General features: G+C 36.1%; 1 protein-coding gene across 1 annotated transcript in view; it reads left to right on the top strand.

The window, feature by feature from the left end:
* The window catches only part of Sec63 (SEC63 homolog, protein translocation regulator), a 63,270-nt gene extending 38,637 nt beyond the window's left edge, over positions 1-24,633 (top strand). Inside the window, exons 11-21 of the mRNA XM_005377841.2 lie at positions 1,205-1,297; positions 1,959-2,113; positions 3,334-3,481; positions 6,061-6,143; positions 8,436-8,495; positions 8,691-8,864; positions 12,463-12,621; positions 14,701-14,802; positions 19,581-19,679; positions 22,384-22,488; positions 23,557-24,633. Coding sequence (XP_005377898.1) covers positions 1,205-1,297; positions 1,959-2,113; positions 3,334-3,481; positions 6,061-6,143; positions 8,436-8,495; positions 8,691-8,864; positions 12,463-12,621; positions 14,701-14,802; positions 19,581-19,679; positions 22,384-22,488; positions 23,557-23,700 — 1,322 coding nt within the window. The 3' untranslated portion in view covers positions 23,701-24,633. The remainder of the gene's footprint in view (positions 1-1,204; positions 1,298-1,958; positions 2,114-3,333; positions 3,482-6,060; positions 6,144-8,435; positions 8,496-8,690; positions 8,865-12,462; positions 12,622-14,700; positions 14,803-19,580; positions 19,680-22,383; positions 22,489-23,556) is intronic.
* The last annotated feature ends 2,672 nt before the right edge of the window (positions 24,634-27,305 follow it).

Here is a 27,305-nt window from a genome sequence, read left to right as displayed (position 1 = left end):
ATTGCAGATTATAAAAACCTCCTAATGACTTTTTAAAAAGAACTTTGTACGCTTTTAGAGAGACAGAATGATCTTCACAACGGTCATGTCCACTGAACCCCGCCCTGCCCACAGTTTACTCCTTCCCTCCTGCACGGTTACCAGTAGTGTCTGGTCTTCGTCTAAAGCTTAAAGCCATCTACTCTGTTCAAAACGAACGCAGTGGGTTTGGACAAGAGTGTTCCCAAGGATATTATTAATTTGAGTGTTGTCTCTTTCTTACCTGTATTATTTCACTTACAGTTTTAGAAGAAAGTTATCTTAGGAAATAAATATTCTTTTTGAATAGAGTATTATCTTTCCTTCCCCTTAAGCTAAGAAAGCAATCAAATGCTTCTGAAAACAAGGCCACTTGATGCTCAGGAATTAGTGATAGAAGGAATGCTTATGATGAAATGAAGGTGCACTATTTAAGCATTGTCACTGGAGTTGCTGTGAAATACTAATTAGTAATTGTTTTACTAATGTTCTGAACAGATACATAACCATTTTTATTTTTACCTGCCGTCTTTTAGAAACAGAGAACACACTTCTTTAGAGCCCAGTGGATGTCTTAATAGTTAACTTTTATGCAGAGTCTAGCCTCCTCTTCCTTTTCCCATCTCTCTTTGATCTTAGTTGACATGTATTTTCATTCTTAGTGTTGGAACTTGTGGTAATTATAGAAACTTAAATGAATAAGAAGAAAATTTGAAAATTTCTCAAAAATAGCAAAAGTATGATTAAAATTTTTTAGAAAAAGATACAGAATTGATACCATTATATTAAAATTTTTCCTTTGACACATTTAACATGAAGAAGGGTTTTCTGATTGATTTGTTTGGTAGTGAACTAAAGAAGAACTTTGGCCAGGCGTGGTGGTGAACGCCTGTAATTCCAGCACTCAGGAGGCTGAGGCAGGAGGATCTTTGTGAGTTTGAGACCAGCCTGGGCTACAAAGTGAGCTCAAGGCCAGTCTGAACTGCATAGTGAGACCCTGTCTCAAAAAGACCAAAAAAAAAAAAAAAAAAAAAAAAAAGGAGAAATTTTTCCCTTCAACCTATAAAATTCTGAGGTAATGTATAATTCTGAGGTTAAGTTGTGTAGGACAACTTAATTATTAATCTTGGGTTGTTTTAATTGTAGCATTAGGATAATTTGCTTCAGGTTTTTGGTTGTTTTGCAGATCAGCAATTTATGCTGAAAAAATGCCCTGCTCTACTTCAAGAAATGGTTAACGTAATCTGCCAACTTATAATAATGGCCCGGAGCCGTGAAGGTGAGGAGGAAATGTAATTAATGATGTTTTACTTTTTCTTGCAAGCATATGCAGATTATACTTGATACTTTTTAAGATTTGTGGTACTTGTTATAATTCTGTCTACTAGTTTAATTAGCTTTCCCAGTTATTGTTCATGATTTTTCTCATTATTTCATTGTTTTACTGTTAGCTTTGCAAAGATTTAACATTGCCCTTTTTCTGGATATCTTGGAGTTTATTCTGTAACAGTGAGTTTGAAATAATTCTTTGATGTATTGATGATTTACATGATGTGTAATTTTTTTGTATGAGAAGAAAAGAATTGGGATGTTGAGTTAGCAGAGGAAAGAAAAACCTTCGAGAAGGCAGCAGTGGTGTAACTTCCTATGGGTGATGTTAGTTCTTTGCATAGAATCAGTATGTTCAAAGCACTGATGATGTCTGACAAAATTGATGCAGAGAATTTTTAAATTGTTGCTGGCAATGTGCTTATAGCAAATTTTGCATATTTTAATATGGATTCTCTAGTAACTTTTAAAGGACAATTAACACCATAATCTTAAAGTTTGAGCTAATAAAGATACTACTGCAAATAAATTAATTTTGTTTTATGATGACTTGGTTGCTCCTGAGCATGTAAAAAGTCCAGCCCTGTTGTTTCTTTTTTCCTATTTCTAAGAAAGGGAGTTTCGTGCTCCAACTTTGGCTTCCTTAGAAAACTGCATGAAGCTTTCCCAGATGGCTGTTCAAGGCCTTCAGCAGTTTAAATCTCCCCTTCTGCAGCTCCCTCACATTGAAGAGGACAATCTGAGAAGAGTTTCTAATCATAAGAAGGTAATTCTTTTGTGAAAGTTTTTAGCAGTTTGTGTCACTTAGTAGTGTGAATAGAAATTGTTTTTATAAATTTCTTTGATTTAGACTATCTTAAACATTCTAAAACTCACTTTCAAGTGGTTCTGTTAACATTTTCTTAATTGGGTGGTGGTTTTATAATATTTTGCTGCTGTAAGGTTATTATTGTATTTTGGGGATCAGTGCATTTTAGCACTTAACTCTGCTGCTTCTGTTACCAAAAATGAATTCACTAAGTAAAAATGCATTGTGTATTTTTCAGTCATTTCACTCTTGACTTAAGCATTGGGTAATTATTTATTGGTTTGTTGTAAACAAAAAATTTGAACATTCAAGAAAAATGTCAGCTAAAGGTAATTCTGTTGTCTTTATCAATTTGGTCATATGTTAAGTCGTAACCTCTGAATTCAAAACCAGGAATTTCACCTGTTTCATGATATAATCTCTGTGAAAGTAAAAACTGATAGCTAGGACCAAGTATACATTTAGAGAAGGTGGATATTATTTCAGTAACAGTTATATTTAGAAAATACAAAAAAATGATAGTATTGCATTGTAAAAACTTGATGGTACAGCTGTTTGGGAGGTTTATTAAAAGTTTTTATTATTAAAGTAGAAAGTAAATTGGAGACAGTGGTTCTTGCTTAAGAGTCTGTGTAAGTATTATCTTTTTCCTTTTCTTTTTTTTTTTTTTGTCCTCCTGGGACTGGGCATTGAACCTACAGCCTTTGCACTAAGTTACAACCCCAGCCATTTATTTTAGCTTTTTGTTTTTTGGTGTTGAGGACCGAACCCAGGGCTTCCAGCTTGCTTGACAAGCGTTCTACCACTGAGCTAAATCTCCAGCTCCTATATTTCTTATTTTGAAGCGAGGTACCCTAAGTTGCCCAGTCTGAGCTTTAACTTGGGATCTTCCTGAGTCAGCTTGCCAGAGTGCTAAGATTATAGGAATGTGCCACCTGCCTGCCTCTTTGTTTTTCTAATTGAAAGGAAATAAGCCCATATTGACTTTGTAATTAAAAAAAAAAAATCTTTAAATGACCTTGGAGGAAAAGGGGTATGAAATGCTATGTATTTTTATTTTCTACTTGAAATGCGTATAGTCTTCACGTTTTTCTAAAAGTTGCTGAACTTTTAGTCAGCCTGCTAATGTTCTTTTTATGAAAAGTTTTATAAGATTACTTTTTTCTTTCCTTATTCAGTTCAAAATTAAAACTATACAAGATTTAGTGAGTTTGAAAGAACCAGATCGTCACAGTCTATTACACTTCCTTGAAGATGAAAAATATGAAGAGGTTATGGCTGTCCTTGGGAGTTTTCCATATGTAACCATGGATATAAAATCACAAGGTAAGTGGGAGGTTTCCCTGTTGAGCATTGGTTCCCTTTAGATAGGGTGGTTCTCACTGTCAGAACACTACTTAATAACATTAACTTAAAATAGACTTTGCACTTTGTAGAACTATAGTTTTCCTGTCAAATTTACTACAATAGAAATTGATAAATACATATGTAATCTTTTTGAGGAAACTAATATAGCCCTACTTTTATTTTTGTCACAATGGGATTAACTATGAGGACTTTTTTCAGTAGCTCAACATTTGGGAATTTAACTTTTCAAAGAATGGAAGAGACATCCAGTGTAATGAAGAATAAGAACTACTTGAAATATATTATTAAAAGAAATAGCTACTAGTACTGGGTTTTTAAAGCCCTTAACTTTTTTGTTTTAAGCCTTAAATCACCATGTGTTCTACGGTATTTCTTGTGTTTTTCTCACATTACCTCAATCTTTATGTCTATTTCAAATTTTAAAACTTCAGATTAAATTTCTATTTATGTAATTGCCCTGTGCCCATTTTAATGGCTACGTAATATCTTAGGACATTGACAGGTGATCTGCTTGCTCATTTATTCCGTGTTTGTGGTATTGTTCTTAGCTTTGGCATTCACAGATTCACTGTTGTGAGAGCGTTCTTGCAGATGCTCAGAATACAGGACTGTTTTGCAGTCAGCTTTGTCTTTAAAGTCCTCATCATCTAGTGAGGAAATAGGACTAGAAACGAGAACAAATGCTGAGTGTCGAGTGACACAGACATTGTGCCATGTTTTCATGCAACAAATTCTGAGTGTCACGTCCTTTTCTGGATGCTGCAGAATCAACAGTAAGACAGTTTCTGCCTTATGAGTGTGTATCCTAATAGGAACTGAGAAGAGGTAAATGGCCACTTAGGATGGGTGCTTGAGACAGGAAAGCAAACAGTACAACCTGATGTATCAGTTTGCTTAGAATATAGGATACATAGGAAAAACTTGGACCACTTTGGCAGGGATTTGGGATTTTCTTTGGGGCTATGAATTTTCAGACTTTAAAAACAACAGTGTGAAAGCTGCATTTGAACTACACTGATTTAACCAGAAAATGTTCGAATAAAAATCTAACTGGGGACTCAGGTAATCTTTGATATGACTGTAAAAAGCATGTGCTTCCTGGAAAAATGAATGTTAGAAGGTTTTTTTCTTGATTTTACAAGAAAGTAAGAGTGTTCAGTTTCCACTAAACTACTTTCCAAGAAAGTAAGAGTATTCATTTCCCAGATAATGGGAAACATTATCATGTGTTCTGCTCCGTAGCGTCTTGTATAGTTTATGTTTTTACAGTGCTGTCTATAGCTGTGCATATATGTAATATGTGTGGTATAGTTTGAAGGAAAAATAGAAGGCTCATAGAAGCAGAGAACAGACATTGCTTAATACTATGATGGAGGTAATAGATCTGTCTTTGCCTTTAATGCTAGAGGCTAGGTAGAGTCTCATGGTAGGCCTTTTCAACTATCCAAGGGCTCATAGATGTCTGTACAACAGTTATCTTACATGTACTGCTCATGCATGTGTAAGTTGGTAAAATGAAAAATGTATTTTTTGTTTTGTTTTGTTTTCTTTTCTTTTCCCGGTACTGGGAACCAAACTCACGACCTTGTGCTTGCCAGGCAGGCGCTGTGCCACTGAGCTAAATCCCCAGCCCCTAAAAAATGTAGATGGATATGTGGCCCAGATTTTATTTTTTGATAAGGGAGACTTCCAGTGTGAAGGGTTACTATACCATTTTCTGATATCCGGTTACTTGATATATCGCAGTCACTAGTAGAGTTAGTAACTGCAGGTTGTTGGAGGCCATCATTTTCCAATCCTGAGTACTTATTAGAGGCTAGAACATAGTGTGCCAATAAAAATCAGTGTAAAGCAGGCATAGCAAACTTAAAAAAAGCTTTAGACAAAAATGCCTAGTAAAGAACATTGGTGTTACTTGAATAGAACATGTCTGATAAATTTTATTTATTTAAAGTTTAATTTTTTTAGTAAACTAGGGATGCACATGTTTTAAAAATTAAATAATCATACAAATTTGTTATGCTTAATATTTATAAAAAATGTTTTAAAAGTACTTTTAATGTAAAGAAGATATGTTGAAATGCTTTTAAAAATTCTCCCTAGGGTGTTTTTTTACAGTATTAGTTTTCATTATTGTATCATGCATTGATCATTCAGGTAAAATCTTTTGAATATCTGTTTTACATAGAGTACCAGAGCCCCAGTTGTATGTTGCTGTGTGAGAGAGTTGTAGTTCTCACATTACACTGTGCTTTCAAAGACTTTGGCTTGAAATTTGGCAATGCCAGTATAGCCGTTCTGTGAGTGGGCATTTTACTTTATTTCTGAACCTTAGTTTTTTCTTTAAATGGAAGTGATGATAATACTTTGCAGAGTTAATTTAAGGGTTAAATCAGTCAGTTGTTGAAATCACCTAATTGAAGAGTTAAACTTAAAATATTATATGCTTAAAGAAACAGATTGATTTGGATGTTACATTTTACTTTTTGCATAGACATAGAACTTTATTTGTTCGCCGTTTTCTTTCTGTCTTACAGTACTGGATGATGAAGACAGCAATAATATCACAGTAGGATCCCTAGTTACAGTGTTGGTAAAATTGACAAGACAAACGATGGCAGTAAGTAGTTTCTATGTTTTATGCTTTGAGAGTAATATGTCAAGCTTATTATATTTAGTTTTCTTAGTTTAATTTCTCAAAGTCAGAACTGCTCTAATAAAATCTCATTTTACACATTCTGTTTTGAAATTTTACATTCATTTTTATGACAGTTTTCATAAACATCAAAGACAGTTAAAATAGATTAATACTTCATGTAATAAATTTGTGTTTTGAGACAGAGCTCACTATGTATTTCAGGCTAGCCTTGAACTCACTATGTAGCCCAGACTGGCCTTGAACTCATGGTGATCCTGTTGCCTCAGCATTCCAAGTGCTGGGATTACAGGTGTGTGCCACCATGCCTGGGTAATTACTGGTTTTTTAGAATTTTATCACTTAGTCCTGTTTAGTAATTCTTTTTTGAGATAAGGTTTCACTGTGAAGTTCATGCTGGTCTTGAACTCACTGTGGAGCTCAGCCTAGCTTGGAGGGATCTTCCTGTCTCAGCCTCCTGTGTGCTAGGATTACAGGCATGCACCACCATGCCTGGCTCTTTTAGTTAGTTCTTTAGATAATTTATTTTATTTTTTATTTAAAACTTTTGAAGTTTACATTAAAAACAACTGTTTCTGATAGTAAGAAAAATTCAGGCCATCTGGAAAAAAATTAAAACAGTGCAGAAAAGTATAGGAACAGATAAAAATCACCTAATACTCTGCTTTGAGATGATAAACTTTAAAGCTTTTTTTAAAATGTCCTAATGCATGTACAGTATATATGTAGAATTAAGTGTTTATTTTTTAAGGTTAGGAATCCTTGTCACCCATCTTCCGAAGGAAAACTTACCAGCCTCACATGAGCAGAATTCAGTCTGTGTACATGGTTTTCTTTTTTTCTCCACATCCATATGTGCAATTTGGACCTTTACAGTATATGTAACTTGTACATTGGTACTTCTCTCCTTCTTTTTGTTAAATGTAAGTGTGTTGTGTATATTTCCTGTTTCTTGTTTCTCTGTTTCCCTTTGTATTACCTTCCAAGTCAGCTCGTATATTTCAAACTCATTGGTTTAGTGGACTGTAGTTTATTCAACTAGTAGTAGATCTTATTCTGCTCTGGGGTCTCTGACTAGCTGCAGGAAGTACATGTGCATTTAAACTCCATATCTAAAATCACTAGTAGGAAGAGCATATTTTGAAGTCAGATCTATGAAATAAAAAATGTTGATTTTATGATATCAAGAGATATCTTATGTAACGGACTCTGAGTGAAAGGTACTTCTAAGCCTGTGCAAAAATTGAGTTAAAAACCTAAAATTGCAGTACTCAAATACTCTGGAATGCCCAGCCTGAGAAATGAGCAAGGAATTGATCTTGGGCTGTTGGCATTTCAGGGGTAGTTGGTAAGAAGAAAGCACAAAATCAGCTGGATTAAGTAAAAAAATCAAGTACTTTTCCTTCCATTTTGGTATGAACTGTACCTTAGAGTAAATATTAAATCCAGGTAATAAATAAAGAAATGAGGAAGTGATGATAGAGTTAGACTAGGGAGTAGCAACCTTTTTCTTTTCTTGGAAAGGTTGAGCTAGTAAATATTTTAGGCCTTACAGTTCATTACAATCTTCGTTACACATACCACACTCAAAATTGGGCATAGCTATGTTCCTGTAATCCCTTGTTTAGAAGTTGGTAGTGTGCCATAGTGTGCTGATGTCTGAGTTAGGTGATCTCTATTGTAATAAAATATTTTTGATTTTATAATCTGTTTACATATCTTACATATAAATTTACATATTTACATTGTTTGTTTTTTTTTTTCTTTTTGTACTGGGAATTGATCTCAGGACCTTGAGTTTGCCAGGCAGGCACTGTGCAGCTGAGCTTTCTCCACAGCCTTATATTTGTTATTTAAGTAGATTGTGCTTTTCAGAATATATTTGAGACAGCTATGCTATACTTCAGAAAGTAGCCAGCTGCATATTCACACATCTGCTAGGTTTACTTCTCTCAACGGTAGCCAGTTAAAAAATTTAACTAGCTGAGTGTGGAGACACAGGCCTGAAATCTCAGCACTCTGGGAGGCTACAGCAGTTGGATTACAAGATTGAATGTCAATTTAGTGACGCACTGTCTCAGAAAATTAAAAGGGCTGAGAATGTAGTTCAGTGTGAAGGCCCTGAGGTCAGTGCCCAGTGCTGCCAAAAACAAACGAAACCACCAACATAACTAATACACATTTTGAAAGATACCTTTTCTCCTTTGAAAGATAAATAGAGGTCAACAGATTTGTTTTTGTTCTTGCTGCCCGTAGGAAGTATTTGAAAAGGAGCAGTCCATCTGTGCTGCAGAGGAACAGCCTGCTGAAGATGGGGTAAAACTTGAATTTTCTTAAGCTATTTTCCTGGTGCGACAAATGTTTGATTTACTCCTGTGATTGACTATATTATTGTGGGAGAGTAATTCAGTTTATGAAAATATTTAGTTAAGCCATCCCCATCTAAAAATTACTGTGACTTCCAACCCATTACCATGACTTACTGAGTGTGAAGTGTGTTATGATTTACAGCAAAGTGATGCTAACAAGAACAAGACAAAAGGAGGATGGCAGCAGAAGAGTAAAGGGCCCAAGAAAACTGCTAAGTCAAAGAAAAAGAAGCCTTTAAAAAAAAAAACTGCACCTGTGACATTGCCACAGTCAAAGCAGCAGAAGCAGAAGCAGGCAAATGGAGTCATTGGGAGTGTGAGTTTATTTTTATCATCATTACCATTATTGAGGTAGAATATACATATACTAACATGTTCAAATCTTATGTGTACAGTGCTTAAAATTTTATGTAAGTACCCACTGAATCTAAATAAAGATTAAAAATCCTACTAGCATGCTAGAAAGCTAATGCTTAGTCAGTAACCCTGCTACTTGCCTCATCTCTCTGTACACTGTTACTTGGTTTATATGCATCATAGATTAGTTTTGCCCATATCATATAAATGGGATTATTGTATGTCTGGTTGCAATCATTCAACATTTTGTCTATGACATTTGGGGGGTGGGGGTACTAGGGATTGATCCCAGGGCCTTTGCACTGAGTTACATTGCCAGCCTTTGTAATATTTTTAATTTTGAGACAAGTTTGTATTAAATTGCCCTAGCAGGACTTGAACTTCCAATCCTTCTGCCTCAGCCTCCAGGAGTGCTGGGGTTACAGACCTATGCCATGACATAACATTCATTTTTTGTATTATTTGTTAGCAATAGTCCATTCTGTGTATGTGTATGTGTGTGTGTGCGCGCGTGTGTGTATGGTATTTCACTGAATAAATACGTGGTACCATAAATTTCCATTCTGTTCTGTGCATATCAAACATTTGAGTTGTTTGTAATTTTTACCTAATATGAATAAAAGTACTGTGTTTATTCTTGTACACGGCATTCATTTTTAACCTAGCAGTGGATTGCTGAGTTATAAGATAGGTTTATTTAACTCACTGAAAGAACCTCTAAAGTTGTATCACTGTACACTGTAGATGCATAGTGTGTTTGTTTGTTTTGCATGTTCACATGTACTTGGTTTTCCTAGTCTTTTACTTTTGCCATTTGGTTGATCTATAGTGGCATCACTTTGTGTGGTTTTTGTCTGTAGTTGCCTGAGGACTTGTTGAGTGTCATGTACTTACTGTCCATTTAGTATCCTTTTCTTTTTCCTATTACGTTGCTGTCTTATGGATTTGTTGGAGTTCATTGTATATTCTGGGTATGAGTCTTTAATTTTTCCCCATATTAATGGTAGCTTTTGATGACTTTTAATTTTATTGCAGTCCATTTTCATCATTCTTTTTATGGTTAATGCTTTTGTATTCTGCTTAAGAGATCTCAGCCTAACCCAAGTAAATGGAGGCATTTTTCTGTCTCCTTTAGAGGCATTATTATTTTACTTGTTACATTTTAGTTGTATGATCTACCTTGAATTAATTTTCATGAATGGTGTGAGGTATGGAATATGGGTTACTAATTCTAGCACTAAGGTAGTCTCTCTTCCCCAAATCACAGTGGCATTTTGTTACACAACACATGACTGACCATATTGTTTCTGTGTTAGTGTGTAGACTCTATTCTAGTTGTTTATTCTTGTACCAATACTGTACTCTTAATTGTAGCTTTAAGTGAAGTCTTAGGACATGGTAGCATGAAGTCTTCCAACTCTTAATTAATACAAAGTTGCCTTAGCTATTTTAGATCTTTTGCATTTCTGGCTAAGTATTGGTAATTTCTATCAAAAAACATGCTTAATGTATATTGGTATTGACTCTGGCTCAGTATAGGGAAATTGACATGTTAGTACTGAGTCTTATTTATTATTATATGCATGAATTATTGGTTTATCTTGATTAATTTGGAGCTTCTTTAATCTTTCTCAGCAGTGTTTTGTAATGTTGAATGACAGAAGTATGTTACATCTTTCATTATATTTACTGCCATGTATTTGATGCTTTTTTGTTACTGTAAATTTTTTTTAAAAACTCTTCAATGCTTTTTCTGGTATATAGAAAAACAGTTGATTCCTAAGTTTGACCTTGTATGGAGTCTTAATGAATTGACAGTAATTCATTATAATACTTTCCGCAGATGCGGTTACGCTGTGAATTAAGACACTTTTTTCTTTTAAAAATGTGCACCCTTCCTTTCTGCCTTTTTGCCTTTTTCTGCTGGCTAGAACTTTCGGTATAATTATAAATGGTGATAGTGAACATCCATGTATTTTTTTTAAATTTTAGGAAGAAAGCAAACTATTTCATAAAGTATGATTTTTGTAGATAAAGTATAGGAAGTCTTCCATTTGATGAGAATTTTTTAAAATGAGAAGTAATTTATTTATTTATTTATTTATTTATTTTTTTGTTCCAGTGCCGGGAATCGAACTCATGACCTTGCGCTTGCCAGGCAGGCATTGTGCTGCTGAGCTAAATCCCCAGCCCCAGAGTAGTGAATTTTATCAAATATTCTTTCTTAATCTACTTAGTTGATCATTTGCTTTTTTTTTCTTTTGTTAATGTGAGTTATATTGATGAATTTAAAATTTTTTAGCTATCCTTGTATTCCAGGATCATATTCTCATTTAGTCATAACATGACCTTTTATTTTTAATTTACTTGAATTTGATAACATTTTATTGGATTCTTGTAATTGTTTTCATGAGAGAACATTAGTTTGTCCTTCCTCTTTCATGTAATTCTCTTAAGTTTTGTATCAGGTTTGTGCTATCCTAAGCAAGCTAGGAGATGTTCCCTTTTCTGGAAAAGTTTATATAAACTTGGGTTCCTTATTTGGAAAATTCTCTAGGGTAGTCATTTGGGCCTGGAGTTTTTATTCTTTTTATTTTTATTTTATTTATTTATTTATTTATTTAGTCTTTTTGAGACAGGGTCTCACTATGCAGTTCAGGGTGGTCTTGAGCTCACTTTGTAGCCCTGGCTGGTCTCAAACTTGCAGCGATCCTCCTCCTTTCTCCTGAGTGCTTGGATTACAGGCATGCCCCACCAGGCCCGGCTTGGAGTTTTTAAAAGGGCTTTAGTTTTGGAGTTTGTTTCATTGACATATATTCTTTTTTTAATGAGTTACAGCAAATTTGTTTTTCAGGGAATTTGTCTATTTCCTCATTACTGGTCATTTGGCATAGTTATAATGTCCTGTTATTTTTAATGTCTATCAAATCCAGTTATATCATTTTAAATCTTCAATATAGTGATTTATATTTATTTTTCTTGCATTCTTGCCCAGGGGTTTATCAGTCTTACTGATCTTTCCAAAGAACAACTTTTTATTGTTTTGAGTTTCTCTTATAGATGTATTTTCTATTTTTGTGAACTTTGCATTTAATTTGCTATACTTTTTCTTCTTGAAATGAACCAGTAAGTATTTTGCCAGGGAGTTGACTTTTTTTACTGCATTATAACCATTGGTTACCGAAAGTGATCTTAATCTCCCAAAGTAATACTTCTCTATACATTACCCTTTTCCTTTCCTTAAGTAAAATGTGTGTATAATTGATGCTTTGAAAGCTGGTACCTATTGTGATAAAGTATAAACAGAAATGTATTTTTATTTTATAGACCATAAAGAATGAATAAAATAACAGACAAATAGGCAGAATAATAAAGCCTTCATTCTCTCACATCTTTATACATAAATAGGAATATGTATGGATTTCTAGAATTCTGTGTGAATGGTGAAATTTTAAGTGTGAGCCAGTTCAGTTATATTGATAATATGTTAGCTTCAGAGACGCAGAAGAGAAATACATCTTGCAGTACTGAGAACTTTTGTGGTTGCTGTTTTTTAGGAAGCTGCAGTAAAGGAGGACGAAGAAGAAGTTTCTGACAAAGGTAGTGATTCTGAAGAAGAAGAAACCAATAGAGATTCCCAGAGTGAAAAAGATGACGGTAGTGACCGAGAGTCTGATAGAGAGCAAGATGAAAAACAGAGCAAAGATGATGAGGCGGTAAGATTTAAGAGGTTTAAATGATTAGAATTGTACCTCTAGTGACTTGGAGGCTTTTTTTATTTTAAGATGGTTTTCACTATGTTTCCTGGTCTTGAACTCCTAGACTCAAGTGATCTTCTTGCCTCAGCCTACTCAGCACTGGGACTATAGGCAGGTTACCTTGCCTGGCTGTTCTGAGTTTTGTTGTTACTCATTTTTTTGCTTGCTTGCCATTTCTTGTTTTAAATAATACTGATATGTATATGCAAGAAAGCTTATTTATTTATTTGTTCATTTAACAGCTCTTTTTGTATTTTGTTACTTTGTAAAATTTTTTTTTTTTTTTTTTTGAGACAATCTCACTGTTTAGTGTGGGTTGGCCCAGAACTACCTATATAGCTACCTCTTGAGTGTTGGGATTATGGGTGTGCACCATCATGCCCAGCTTTTTTTTTGAGGAATGACAGGGTTTGTAAAAAAAATTATTTCAAATATGGATTGGAAATTGTGATCATTTTTTGTTTTGGAATTTGTTTGTTTTTTGGGTGGTACTGGGGATTGAGCTCAGGGCTTTTACACTAAACTACATTCCTATTACCCCCTTTTAACAGTATTTTTATTTTGAGATAAATCACTGAGTTGCCAGACCAGGCTTAAACTTGTGATCCCCTTGCCTCGGCCTCCCAGAATGTTGGTATTACAGGCACACACCACCATGCCCAGTTTGGAGATCTTTATTAACTTAAATTGCTAGGTAAGGTAGGGCCTGGATCTGAAACAGTGTGCTCTCTTCAGGAAATTTTCTTATTGGAGATCTCTGGAATCTTGATAAGGAAAGCAAAGGTAGGTTGTAAAACAGTAGTTACTTGCAAGGCTGTGTTACAGATTAAGGTAATGTTTAGTAGAGAGCCATTGCTATGGATCTTGATGCTACTTCTCCTTATAGAATGCCACCTTATGGGGTATGTAAGGTACAGAGTATAGATAAGTCTCATGGTATTAAGTTGTATAATTTTTAGAAAGACTATAGAGAAGTATATATTTGATTAACAAATAATGGTCCTTAGAGGCTCACTGCAAATGAAATACAAACTTGATTAGCTGTTTCTGTTGTTTTTTGATCTAAAATTGAGCCTGTTGTTTGAGAAATAGACTTCCTGAATAGCCTCTGAGGCAAAAGGCAAAGTCAGAAATAGGAAGGGGTGAAGTGCACAGGCTGCAAGTATAAGAATAATACATTCCGTGGGAATGGTAGAAAACAAGAATGGACAACTGTTTTTACTAGTTGCTCGGCCGTGACTCTTCTACCTTGAGAATTACAGTGATTTCCAGGAAATAAAAATTTAGAGATTATTTCTTCAGCCTTACTTTGAGAGAGAGTTGACAGTACTATTCTGAGTATTTCAGTGTTCATAGAGGAGACTTTTAAGGTTTTAATAGTCGGGTTTGTTCAGATGACCCAAAAGTAGATTCATTTGGCCAATAAGTAATTATTCATCATCTGTTCCCTCCCAAGTGTTTTCTTAGCTGACAGCGAATGAAAGCCCAATGCAAAGTAGTTCCTGCCCTTGTATGATGGGTGGGCAGGCCAGCAGGGTAGGCAGACTTGTCAGTGAGCAGTGTGGCACATACAAGATGCATACACACTGCACTGCGTGGTGGCATGCAGAGGGAGGCAGCAGCTCACTTCTGAGGCGTAGAGAACTTGTGGTAGGCTTCAGCTGGTACTGAAAGAAGGTAAGTATGAATTTTCCAGGTGGAGAGAGGGAAGAACAGAAGTCCAAATAGGGTTAGGAGGAGTGAAATAGTTCATTTCAGAGAGGAGTAGAGTAGCTTGAAACAACGAGCCGACGAAGTGCAAAGAAGAGAGCGCTGGCAGAGACGAGCAGGGGCAGGGCTGGAGCAGGGACAGCTGCTGCGCGTGCTCTGGGCTGCAGAGGTATTGTACCGTCTGAGCTGCGAGGTGATCAGCTTTGTGGGAATGGAACTTGTTCTAACCCTAAGTAGTTAACTGCATTGTCAGGATAATAGCTCCTGACAGGGAAATGACCAAAAGACATACTGGATTTCAAACATTTTCATTTTTTTCTTTGCTAGGAATGGCAAGAATTACAACAAAGTATACAGCGAAAGGAGAGAGCTCTCTTAGAAACCAAATCAAAGATCACACATCCTATATATAGTCTTTATTTTCCTGAGGTGAGTGATGCGCTCGGCCTCGTGTTCTCCTTTTTCCACTCACTTCCTTCTCGGGTATTGCTCTTCGAACCCTCATTTTGTGGGGTGCACTAGCGTGAAAGGTGGCCTGGGTCACCTTTTTTAAAGGATATATTATAATATGAATTACTTTTAGTGAATATGTTGTTTAAAAGGGGCAGTTGTTAATTCTTTTAAGTATTTCTGTGGTTTCTTATGCTTCTTTTTATGCTCACATTATTGAATGTTGTGTTTAATGACTCTCATTAACAAGGCAGGGAGTCTTTATCAGATAAATGTGTACTTTTATCTTTGCTTGATTTGTAGGAATCTCTCACCCTCCATGTTTAAATAGGATAAAAGCAATCTTAACTTTTCCCTCTGAGCACTAGACTTTTTCTGAGCTCAGTAAAGTCTATGGCCATACCACCCTGAACGTGCCTGATCTCTTCTGAGCCCAGTAAAATCGCCCTGGTCTCGGGGAATGGCTGTGGAACCAGCCGTGTTTTTGGCCCTGAACAAACCTTAGTAAGAGCTGAGCATAGCTGAGTCCCAAGTTCAGGAGAGAGCATTAAACACTACTCACTCCCTTGTTTTTGTTTTGTGATTATGCCTGCTCCTTGCTAGTCTTTATTTGTCTTTCAAATTAGTTTGCGATTCCCTTGATTTTTTTTTTTTTTTTTTTATTCCCTTGATTTTTTTTTTTTTTTTCTCTCTGGTACTGGGAACCGAACTTACGACCTTGCCCTTGCCAGGCAGGCGCTTTTGCCGCTGAGCTAAATCCCCAGCCCTCCCTTGATATTTTGTTCTTGAGGATGGTGATTCTCCCAATGGAACAAAAGTCAAGAACTGATTGCTCCCAGTTCAGAGAAACTGTTTTATAGACTGTCACAGAGTTTTACTGCAGAGCATTCTGCTCATTGCTCATGTGTGACTGGTGACTTCATATATAAAATCCTTCTGCTTGAGAATGGCAGTACAGAGATGCTAGGGGCTGCTTAAGGCAAACTTCTCAATAATCTGGCTCTCCTAGTAATAAGTGAGTGGCTCTGCATAGAGTTGTTTTGACGTGGAGAGAAGTCTGCCCAGGATTCCATCTTAATGCACACCCTGATCTTCTGGTGGGTCCTGAGCTTTGGGCCATCCAGTAGGGGCAGTTTGCCCATTGCAGATGTAGTCTGCCAACACCAAGCATCCTGAAATCAAGTGAATAAATTCTACTCACTGATTGGCTTAAAAAGTGCAGTGAGATGCATAACTTAGCTTATACAGGCAGTTTTATTTCAGACCTTGTTTAGTTGATAAGTCAAATATTCTTCCTTCACTCCCTTAGAATGTTTTATCAGCAAAAATCATTTTTTTTTCTATTGTAATCTTCATCTATATGGTAAGTGTCTTAAAGTATCTTATGTTAAATGAAATTTATTTAGGGTCTTCCTGACATCTGCCTGTCTGCCTTCCCATGTACCTTATTACCCATTTAGTGTTAATTGGCTTACATATTATTGAAACTCATGTAGTATGTGTAGCACATTAAGCATGGTTGGGAATCGCACACAATAGAAAGACAAGGGGCTGGGGATTTAGCTCAGTGGCATAGCATCTGCCTGATAAGTGTGAGGTCTTGAGTTTGATTCCTGGTACCTCCTGTCCAAAATAGATTCCTGGTACCCTCCCTGCCCAAATTTGACACTTTTAAAAGTGTCAAATAACTCGTACAACATTTGTTTCAGTTTTAAGGTGGACATCAGAGAATCTAGGCACAGATGCAATATCATTGGCATTACTGTCTTTTAATGCACTTCATGTGCTGACATTCTAATATGTACGTGTATTATCTCAGTTCATCTTCACAATGTGGCCAGAGGTAGGCATGCATCATGTAACAGAGAAAGAAAGCTATGTTTATCATTCTTCAATTATTTATATTCTTTTTGGGAGGGCATCTCACTGTGTTGCCCAGAATGACTTTGAACTCATGATCCTCCCGCCTTAGCTTCCCGAGTAGCTGGGATTATAAGCATGTGCCCTGTGCCCAGCCAGAAAAGTAGATACAGGGAGGTAAAATAATCTAGGTTTGTGTGGCTTTAAAGTAAGTATTGGCAGTATACAACCTGCAAGTGAAATACAGCTCCTTGCCTGTTTTACAGAATGAGACTTTATTGTAAATAAAATTTTATTGGAACACAGCCCTATCCTTTCCATGCTGCCACAGCAGATTCATGCAGATACAACTACTTGGGAGTCTTTGCCCTATAAAGTCTGGGGGGTAGCATTGCATTTTGAGATCGTTGTGTTGTTACACACTTTGTGTTTGCAGAACACGTAGACACACATATTTACAAATATCCCTCCTGTGATCATCCAACCCTCAGGTTAAGTAGAATTTAATTTTCTTGTTAGTTGCTGCTCACATCATCATGCAGTTGTGATTTATCATTAGACTTACTAATCCTGCAACGCTTCGTATACCTTCAGGTATTTAAACAGAAGAGCTTTTAGTTGAATATAGTGCAGCATTTTGGAAAAGATAGTAAACCATTTCCTGTGGTTAAATGGAAAGTGCAGCAGATTTGGTATAAAGACAGACACTTTCAATAGGTTTTTAAGTTTTGGGAAATTGAGAGTTAGTGCTGTTCTGATTAAATGAATATTTAGCATATCTAGTTGACTTTAGCTCCAAAACATTTGCTTTTGAAACATTTTTTTTTAAGCCACCTTAGAAAGATACCTTTCCTACCCCATTCTTCAAATGGGTGATGCTGAGCAGATGACTGAGCAGTTACTGACAGGAGCTGTGACGGCTGCTGAACGCACTGAGGTTTGGTCCTTCCAGACCGCTTGGCCTTCTACATTTTTTTAGAAGATACTTTTCTGCCGTTTCTTCTGTTGTTTCACCCCGCTGTCATTGTGCATGCTAGTGGTAGTTTCTTTACTCCGTTCTTCTTCTGTTCCTGATCTTTTTGAAGTTCAACTAGAATTGCCAAGCTTATTAAAATGTGCAGTGAAAGGTAGATACATAGACCTTTAAAATGTGCGATACTTGAAGGAATATAAAATCTTTTATATATTTTTTGATTGCCCTAGTCCCTTCCATGCCTATTTTGTAGCGTTTACTTATTACTCGGTCAGATTACTAAGATTATATGCTGTATAAGCAGTCCCCAACACTTTTGGCACCAGGGACTGGTTTCATGTAAGGCAGCTTTTTCCTGAGTCCGGGGAGGTGAGGTGAGGTGGGGTGGTGTGGGGATGATTCAAGCACATTGCATTTATTATGTACTTCATTATCATCGTAGTAACAGAATAGTTACATAACTTACTGTAATGTGGATTTGGTGGGAGCCCTGAGCTCATTTTCCCACAGTGCCGCCTGGAGGTGAAGGGAAGCAGTGTTACCCAGTGTGTTGCTTATGTCCAGTCTACTCCGTAGTTTCAGTTTAGTTGTTATCACTGCAGAAAACCCTGCTGCACAAAAAGATGTTGGAAATGGAAGCAGGCTTCTTAGTGCTTTTCTGGCAATATCAGGATATTCTGTCTTGACTTTAATCTAGAACATACGGAGATTAGAAGTTGTATCAAGCACATTTTCAAGGCCACCATCACTTGCAGCCTCAAACAGTTGATCCCTCTTCTCACGTGGACAAAGTCCATTTACTGGCCTATTCACATATGGGTTTTGGATCATTTCCTTCCCAGTTGGGGGATCATTTGTAGTTGGGAAGCTAAGCTCAAACTCTTCCTACAGCCAAGAGAGATGATCCCATTCCAACTGGGAGAAAGAAGGCCGTGTCTCAGTCTCTTTCAAAATCCTTACTAATGTTTGAAACATGTCAGAAATTCCATTGTTTATTTGTCACCCCTCTATCAGTTTGGCTTTGAATGCAGCCACTTTATCTGCTGACTTGAACAAAGTTGTCATTCTTCCTTGAAGTAACAGATTGAGTTTGTTTAGCAGATTGATTATGTCACATGAATAAACAAGTTTTGCAGCCTATTCTGTGTCACTGAAATGGGCTTTTGGTGGCTGTTTTTCTAAAAGATATCTCTGGAGTGGCTCTTGTAACTCAAAAACTCTGGCCAGTAAACAGTTTACTGGCGAAAGATAGTATCTATAAAATAAGACAAACCAAAACTCACTTCCATGTATATCAGAGAAGATAGGTGGGTTCTATGTCCACCTCACAGAGCTACATGAAGAAATGTGAGTTAAGGGCATGTACTTTAGTGTGGTTGATAAATTTAATCATATTCTGCAGAACATGGTTAAGTTCAGGTGACATTTTTGGTTAGACACATTAGGGTTAGGCTCGGGTTGGCTTTCTAAAGGTAGGTCACTGACCAGAGTTTTTTGAGTTACGAGAGCCACTCCAGAGAGTGGCCGTAAATGCAGATGAGGCTTGGCTTGCTTTCCTACCACTCACCTCTATTGCTTCATGGGTTTAGAGGCCCCTGTTTCTATGATACTGTAATAAATTGTGTTGTTTTCTTTTTTAGGAATATCTTTTGTCATTTATGGTAAATTGAGCTTTTAATATACAGATCCATGAATAGGTTTGAAGGAATCATTGAAACCCCCAAAATTGCATGCAAAATTATTTTGGGGAGCAAGGACTATATATATAAATGGTTAAGAACAGATTATTCAGTATAACCAGGTACTGTGTCAGTGCTGAGGATGTAGCAATGAACAAAACAAAGATAGTATCTATAAAATAAGACAAGCCAAAACTGTTCCTTTAGTTCTATTTGTACTCTTTTTTCTTTTTTTTACCTTCCAGGAAAAACAAGAGTGGTGGTGGCTTTATATTGCAGATAGGAAGGAACAGACGTTAATATCTATGCCATATCATGTGTGTACACTCAAAGAAACAGAAGAGGTAATCACTCAGCATATCTGTTCCTATTGTATACAGCATCATGTTGCTTCATAAAGCCTTTTTTAAAATAATCACTTTGTCATATTTGGTTTATTTAATCGGTTTGTTATGACACATTGCACATTGTTCTCTGATGCTGTGGGGTGTGCTCATTGGAAATTTTTAAAGAATTGTTAAAGGAAGGCAGCTTGGTTAGTCTTAAAAACTTACCAGTCAATGTATTTTTGGCAATTTTCATTTCTTGCATCTAATATCATGTGTCTTTTTTGTCCTCTCCAGAATTTAATGATATTTTATAAAATTGTGTGCTTTTTATCTTTATTAATGTTAAGTATTGTGTTTTTTTAAAAAAAATCTAAGAACTGATGATTAGATTTTTTTTAGAGTGGAATTTTTGACTAGATGTCATTGTCCACTGTTAATGATAGCAAAGTAGCATTGTGACAACCATATTTGTTTTTTACCTATGAGAACCACATTGTGGTTCTGTGTTTTGTTTTTTTTTTTTCTTCTTGATTTCTTTTATGTGTTACCTTTTCTGAAAAAAGATTTTGGCTTAGATAAGATTAAGGGTTTTGAATTTTAAGATAGTTCTAGATGCTGATTTTTGCTACAGTAACTTCTGTATAATGAAATGGTAAGTATATGAAATAGTTTGGTATTGCTTACTAAAGGTAAGAGGTAGAGCCAATTTAGAGGTAGAGCCAATTTAAGAGTATTTAAAAGAATTTTATTTTTTTAATATAAAGTTTACTTGTATTTGAATAGGTAACCCATTCACCTAAAAATTTCAGAGGATATAAAAGTATATAAAGTGAAAACATCTTGTATCTGTATTTCCCAATCATCCTTTCCTCTCCCTGGAGATCATCAGTGTTATCAAAATTTTCTGTATTCATTGTGTGATATTGTACGTAAATTCTAAGTAAACACATACATTGTTATTTCTCCCTTAATGCTACACAAAAGGTAGTATATACCTTGTTTAGCACTTTTCCACTTTCTTTCAATAATATAACTTAGACATGTATTTCCTTTTTCTTCATAAACACAATTATGTCATTCAAGGAATTTCACATCAGTAAGGTAGTATATCCAATAGTTCAGTCTGTATTCAGATTTCCTCAAATATTCCACTGATACCTGCTGCAATTTTTTATTTTCTTTTTAAGTTCAGGATCTAGTCAAGGATCACTTTTTGCATTTTGTTTGTTAATCCTCTGCTTTTAATCTTTCATGCCTTTGACATTTTTCAAGAATGTAGGCAAGATATTTCATAGAATCACAATATGAATTTGTCTCATTGGTCACTCAGTATATTCATCTTAAATATTTTTTCAAGCACACTACATCGGTGGTGTATGTAGTGCATGACATCAGGGCGTACTTACCAGTCTGCTCCACATTGGTGATACTAGGGTGGCTCAGCTAAGGCTTTTCTCTGTTATAAAAGTACCTCTTTCCTCATCTGTGGGTGATACTCGACCATGTATGAATTCTCCCACAGTCTTTTACACAGTCATTTTAGCATGTATTCATTGATAAATACAAAAAGGTAAGTCTTGTCTAAGTCAGTTTTTACTGGGCTCATTGTATTCATTGTAGTTTCTAATTTCTGTGTTAGAGTGAATGCAGACACCTTCAGTGTGTTCAAGTCAAATTCTGTTTGTGTGTCTGTTTGTGACCATTGTTCATTTTTTGAGTCCTTTAAATCGGTGTGGAGTTTTTTTAAGTGTGAAGAAATCAGCCTTTTGTAGTACAGGTGTGTCTCCCCAGTTTGTTTTCCTAATATGATTGTTTCTAACAAGCAGAAAAAGGGCAGATACAGCTCAGTGGTAGAATTCCCAGTACCACAAATGAGGAGAGGAGGGTAGAATATAAATATTTATCTTTTTAAATCCATTTTCTTTTTTTACAGTACAATCAAAAAGTTTTATAGCATCCAGGTTTATGTTAGAAAGGTTAAACAAAAATTTAAGATTCATAATTTTTAAAATTAAAAAAAAATAATTTTTAAAATTTTAATGGCCTCCTTTAGTATATAATCTTGGCTACAAAGTTTTGAAGATTGGAAACAAATCACTTGAGCATCTAAATGTCTTTTTTTTCTGACACCAGGAATCAAACTCAGGACCTTGCACTTGCCAGGCAGGTGCTTGTGCCACTGAGCTATATCCCTGGCCCCCCAAATGTCATTTTAAAAATGTATTTTTCACCCAAGTGCAAATGAAACTCCTACGAGTTTGTGACTATTTATACTTGAAGATTATGATTTGATGAGGAAATAAAACACCATTTTGACCTTTGAAAGCATTGGATATTTATCGTTGAAATAAAATTTGGCAAGAATTATCTCCTATTTAGTGAAGTATATTACTATATTAATTCCAGTTTTATTTATTTCTACCTTATACTATATTTAATTTCTTCAAATATTCTGGATAATGGTCAACAGAGAAGTTGGGTGGTTACTTTATTCTTTTTTAAGTTGTAGAGATACAGATTACCTTCATAAATTCTTAATGTGGTTTACTTTTTACATAGTATCACATACATTTGTTGCTGTTGGGACTTCCGTAACATGTTTTAGGAGTTGATGCATCATTTGAGCAAACATCTGGCTATTGAAACAAGAAATTTTAAGTGTATGCTATTGTTGTCTCCACGAAATACAGACTTTTAAATGCTGGTTTTTATTTTCTAGGTAGAACTAAAATTTCCTGCTCCAGGCAAGCCTGGAAATTATCAGTATACAGTGTTCTTGAGATCAGACTCTTACATGGGTTTGGATCAAATTAAACCATTAAAGGTAAGAGTAAGGACTTTTTTCAGTGGATATAGTTGCCTGTTTGAGCGGTTGGATAAGCATAAGAGAACTATGATTGGTTTTGAAATGTAGAAAAATGGAAGAAAAACAAATCATACTTTTTCAATAATACATTTAAGTTGTTGAATTAGATTTTAAGGAGTATAAGAACTTGACTAGCCTGCCATAGTGGTACACCCGTAATCCCAGCAGATCCAGGCATGGTGGTGCATGCTTGTGATCCCAGCGCTTGGAAGGCTGAGGTGGGAAGGTTGCTGCAAGGTCGAGAGCTGCCTGGGCTCCATAGTGAGTTCAAAGCCAACAAAACTGTGTCAAAAAACCAGAGAGAGAGAGAGAGAGAGAGAGAGAGAGAGAGAGAGCGGAAAGCACATAGATTTTTACCACAGATTCTATTGGAGCAGTTTATGTAAACAGTGAATATTTTTCTGTTAAGTGTTTATTTACTTAACGATTTCTGAAACTGATTTTTTAATCATCTTAGAACATGCACTATGATTATCATTTGAAGCACGTTCCTACAAGTGTTTACCATTTCACTTGAACATTTTTTAAAAGGTGTTCTGTTATACTAGTGAGATTGTGCTAAAGCACTGTTGGATGGTAGAGAAGGAGAGCCAGTGAGAGTGAACCTTTTTTCCCAGTAGAGCTCCGTATTTCTTTGGTTGGCTATAGAATTTTACTTCACAAGCCTAGAGGTTACAAAATGTCTTTCTGAAAGTCATACTTGAGTCTTCCTTCAGCAGAAGACTTCTGTTACGATTCTTGTGTATGTGTAATCACAATTGTATTAGTCTTTTGTGCCACACAATTACCTTCACAAATAATATAAGTTGTATGAAGTTAAGATACCAGGTTACAAATACAACTACATTACTCATAGGATGAAGTGTCTTATTCTAAATGAATGTGTTGTATTTAGGATTATATTATGTCCATAAAAATCCATTTCTTTATAATTGCTGTGATCAAAGAAAAGCTTTTATTTACTAGATATTTATTCTGTTATTTCTCCCTAAATATCTGATGTTTATATTTGATTTTTCTTTGTAGTTGGAAGTTCATGAGGCTAAGCCTGTGCCAGAAAATCACCCTCAGTGGGACACGGCAATAGAGGGGGATGAAGATCAGGAAGACAGCGATGGCTTTGAGGATAGCTTTGAGGAAGAAGAGGAGGAAGAGGAGGATGATGACTAAGCAGTACTGTGAGGGGACCACAGTGTTCGCACATATTTGCAAATTTTTGTTGTTTTGGAAGTGTATAATAAACCAGAACCAGTGCAGAACTGATGTTGAGGGAAGTGTTAGTTTCTTTACTAGATATGAGTGCATAAAACAGGCAGTTGGTGGTGCCTTGGTACAATCTGAAAAATGCTTAAGGCTTGTTAAAGCCTTTCATGTATGGGATGGTGCATTTATTTCATCTGCAAATGATAATAAATCCTTTGTTATTACAACTGTCCAAAAGTGTGGGCTGTGTATCATCTGATCAGTTTATGGTCCCAGTAAAAGTTAAGGTACATGAAAAAAACAGTCTAAATGTGCAACTTTTCTTTGTTCAACTTTAGTTTTAGTAAACATTAAAGTATGGTAAAAATCATCACAATTGTGTTTTAAATAACATCTGCTTGTTTTTAATCTCTTGATAAGCTCTGTGACCATTTACTGATATTTTGCAGGTGATGAAAAAGCTCCGTACATGAATTCAAGCCGTTTATTTTCACTTGTGATGGTCGTTAGTTGGCATTCTCTCACATTCCGCATAATGCAGAGGGGTGCCTTTTGGGATTTTTCTTTCTTAATTGCCCAGTTGTCAGACAGACTATAAAAATGGTTTTTAATGGCTTAAAACAGTGTTAAGCCTCTCTCTCAGCCGGCCGGTGTGGGATCTGACTCTTTGATAAGCTGTAGGTCTAAAACGATTGTGGGACCATATGCTTTCTGATATTGATGGTTTATGTTATTAAACCTTTTTAAAAAGGTTCACTACAAAAGCTGAACTACTCTTAGCTATTCTTTTAATCTACCTATCAGAAGCCTTTTAAGGATAAGAAATACAACATGCAAAGGAGGCATTTTTTGTATTAATTTTGAACTCCTGTTAATAAAATAGAAGTTTGACTCATTGTACATTTGTAATTGTGTGTTTTTACTCCCAGGGAAAGAACACAAACAGGATCATCCATTCTTTTATTTTTTCAACTGATAAGTACAGTGGTACCTTGGTTCATGAATGATTTTGTTTGCAAACAGTTTGGCTCACAAACAGAAGCATTTGGCAGAATTTTTTTGTTTGCAAACTCTGCATCAGGTGACAGACACCACCATGGCCGCCTTTTCCAAAATCATAGAACAAATTGAGTTCATGAACCAAAGCATCGCCGTAATACTGTATACATCAGTGCTGAAGTGACTGCCATCTCTGTGTACTGTAGGAAAACCCATGAGTGAGGGGGATTTCTCCTCTCAATAGCCAGAAGGATAATGCTTAATATAGAGAGTAGAAATGATGTACATAACCAATCACTGAGACATGAGGAATATTTTTATTACTCGATATGGAGGAAACATGATATAAGATTGATTTTTAGTAATCTTATCAAAATCTCCACAGGCCAAAGTACTGTTGGAATACTAACTTGTGACCTTGTTTATTTAAAAGGTTGCTATTCTCCATGCAGAATTACCATTGGTATTTTGTTATTATAGTTACTGGAAATAAAATTTGGAAATTACCAAAAATAGGACCTTTTTTTGGTTCTAAATTTAGGATATAGTACTTCCTATCAAATGTCAAAGATGTTTTAACATTGGAACTTTTTTTTTAAACTGGGAATTGAGCTCAGGACCTTGCACTTGCCAGGCAGATGCTGTGCCACTGAACCGTCCCCAGCCCGATCAGTTGTAAGGATGACTCTCAGCAAGCAGGTGACTGTGCCATTGAGGGTCTGTTTCATGTTACAGGGGCGGGGGTTTGCTTTTCAAATCAGGTTGTGCTGTGAAGCTTCCAGTATCAGTCGTGGCTTCCTAGTCATGCCAGTGTGACTGGATGCAAGCCGCGTTGTGCCAGGTAAAGGAGAGAAAAGTTAGAGAAGACACGTGGCATAAGGTCAAGGAAACTGAGCAGAGGAGACTCTGTGCAGTATTTGCATTTCCTAGTCTTCTTGAAACATGGTTTCTTTTCTAGTGGCCGTTTTGCTTTAAAGAGTCCGCAAAGCTCATTGGAGCGCCTGACTTCTCTCTGGTTTCAAGATTATCTAGAGAGGAAAATTTCACAACCTAATAACCCACCGTGGTTCTTAATAAACAGCAGCACCTTGACATTAGAAAGTTGTACCAGTCTTCACCCATTATGTAATGTATATGAATATCCCTGGGCAAAAAAACCAACAAATTTCCTGTAGGGACTACCTTAGGTAACCTCCTTTGTACTGCAGAAGTGAAGGACCTTACATGGTTCTCATCTCTCCCCTAAGTCACCAAGCTCCACATCCCTTCTTACTTTCTCTGGAATGAGATTAATAGTTTACCCTGGTTTACATTTAATGAAATGGAAACAGCAAGGGTTCATTTTTCTGTCAACAAATTAGTGACATTTTGTCAACAGAATAGATGAGTATATAGCTAATATAGTGTGTGTATACAGGCAGTGAAATTAGTTATTTATGAAGTTTTAAAATGCGTAATACTTATCTTTTTAACTTGGTTACCTGTTAAAATTAGTCTTTCATTAGACTTTTGTCTCCACAATTGAAAACATAACGGGCATGAGTGTTGTGGTTTCCATGTGGAAATCTCATTCTCAGAGTTAGTCAGGTGTTCATGGCTCTAATTTTTTTTTAATGTGTGAGTTTTTGTAACTGCATTTAATGAGGGTCTGTGCAGCACAGTACCTGTGCTCTGCTCTCTCTCCCTGGCGCTGCACAGCTGGACCGAGCCACTGTGAGGCGGGAAGCAGAGTGCAGGTGCCCGCGGAGGATGTGGGCCTGGGGAGAGGGCGTGGAGGATGGGAAAGGGCCGAGCCTGTTGTGCTTGACCACAGCTGCTGCTCACTTGTTTGATTCAGCCAGTCCAGCCCGTATACTGGAGATTTTTAAGTAACAATTCATATTTTAAGTGTAACTCAGTACCTTTTTTTTTTTTAGCATTTGTTCACTGTCACTTTGTACATTTCAGTGTGTACAACTCTGAGATTCGGAGGGCCATAAAGATAAAATTCTTGTAAAAACTATAAATCAAGCAGATGTGTGACAGTCCGTTTCTGGCCATTTACCTAGATGAATGGCGGTTTGAGGGGCCCCCCTCCAACAGGCAGAGGATTTTTTAGGGACTTGCTGTTTAGTTTATCCCCCCACCTGTAAGATAGGAAAATTTTATTCTTTGTTATGCTTCTTTAAAGCCTTTTTTCCTTATGTTCTGAGTCAATTCCATGAAATCCTCTGTTTAGTCGGCCTTCAAGTGAAGCAAGTACAGGTGACCCCTAATGTGGCGTCTTACCAGCTGGGTAGTGATGAGTCCAAATATGTCTCAAGAAGGTAGCACCAAGCATCCTTACACATTTAAACCTGATCCTAGGACTGTGTTGCAAAACTTAAAGATTTGATCTTGTACATTTTCCTGTTCCTGAGCTAAAAACCTAAATAACAGCAGTCGTTGGCATGCTTTAGGCTTTGGATTCAGGTGGCGGTGTGTGCATCCTGGGAGTATGCAGATGATTAATCCATTGAGAAAATGTTAAAACGATCATTTGTATTTAATCTCATCCTTTTAAATTTCTATTTTTATGTGTTTTATAATGTACA

This window comes from Chinchilla lanigera, unplaced genomic scaffold (assembly GCF_000276665.1).
Source record: "Chinchilla lanigera isolate Chin_1 unplaced genomic scaffold, ChiLan1.0 scaffold00010, whole genome shotgun sequence".
In the NCBI taxonomy this organism is placed as follows: Eukaryota; Metazoa; Chordata; class Mammalia; order Rodentia; family Chinchillidae; genus Chinchilla; species Chinchilla lanigera.
This window is presented reverse-complemented; position numbering and strand designations above follow the sequence as displayed.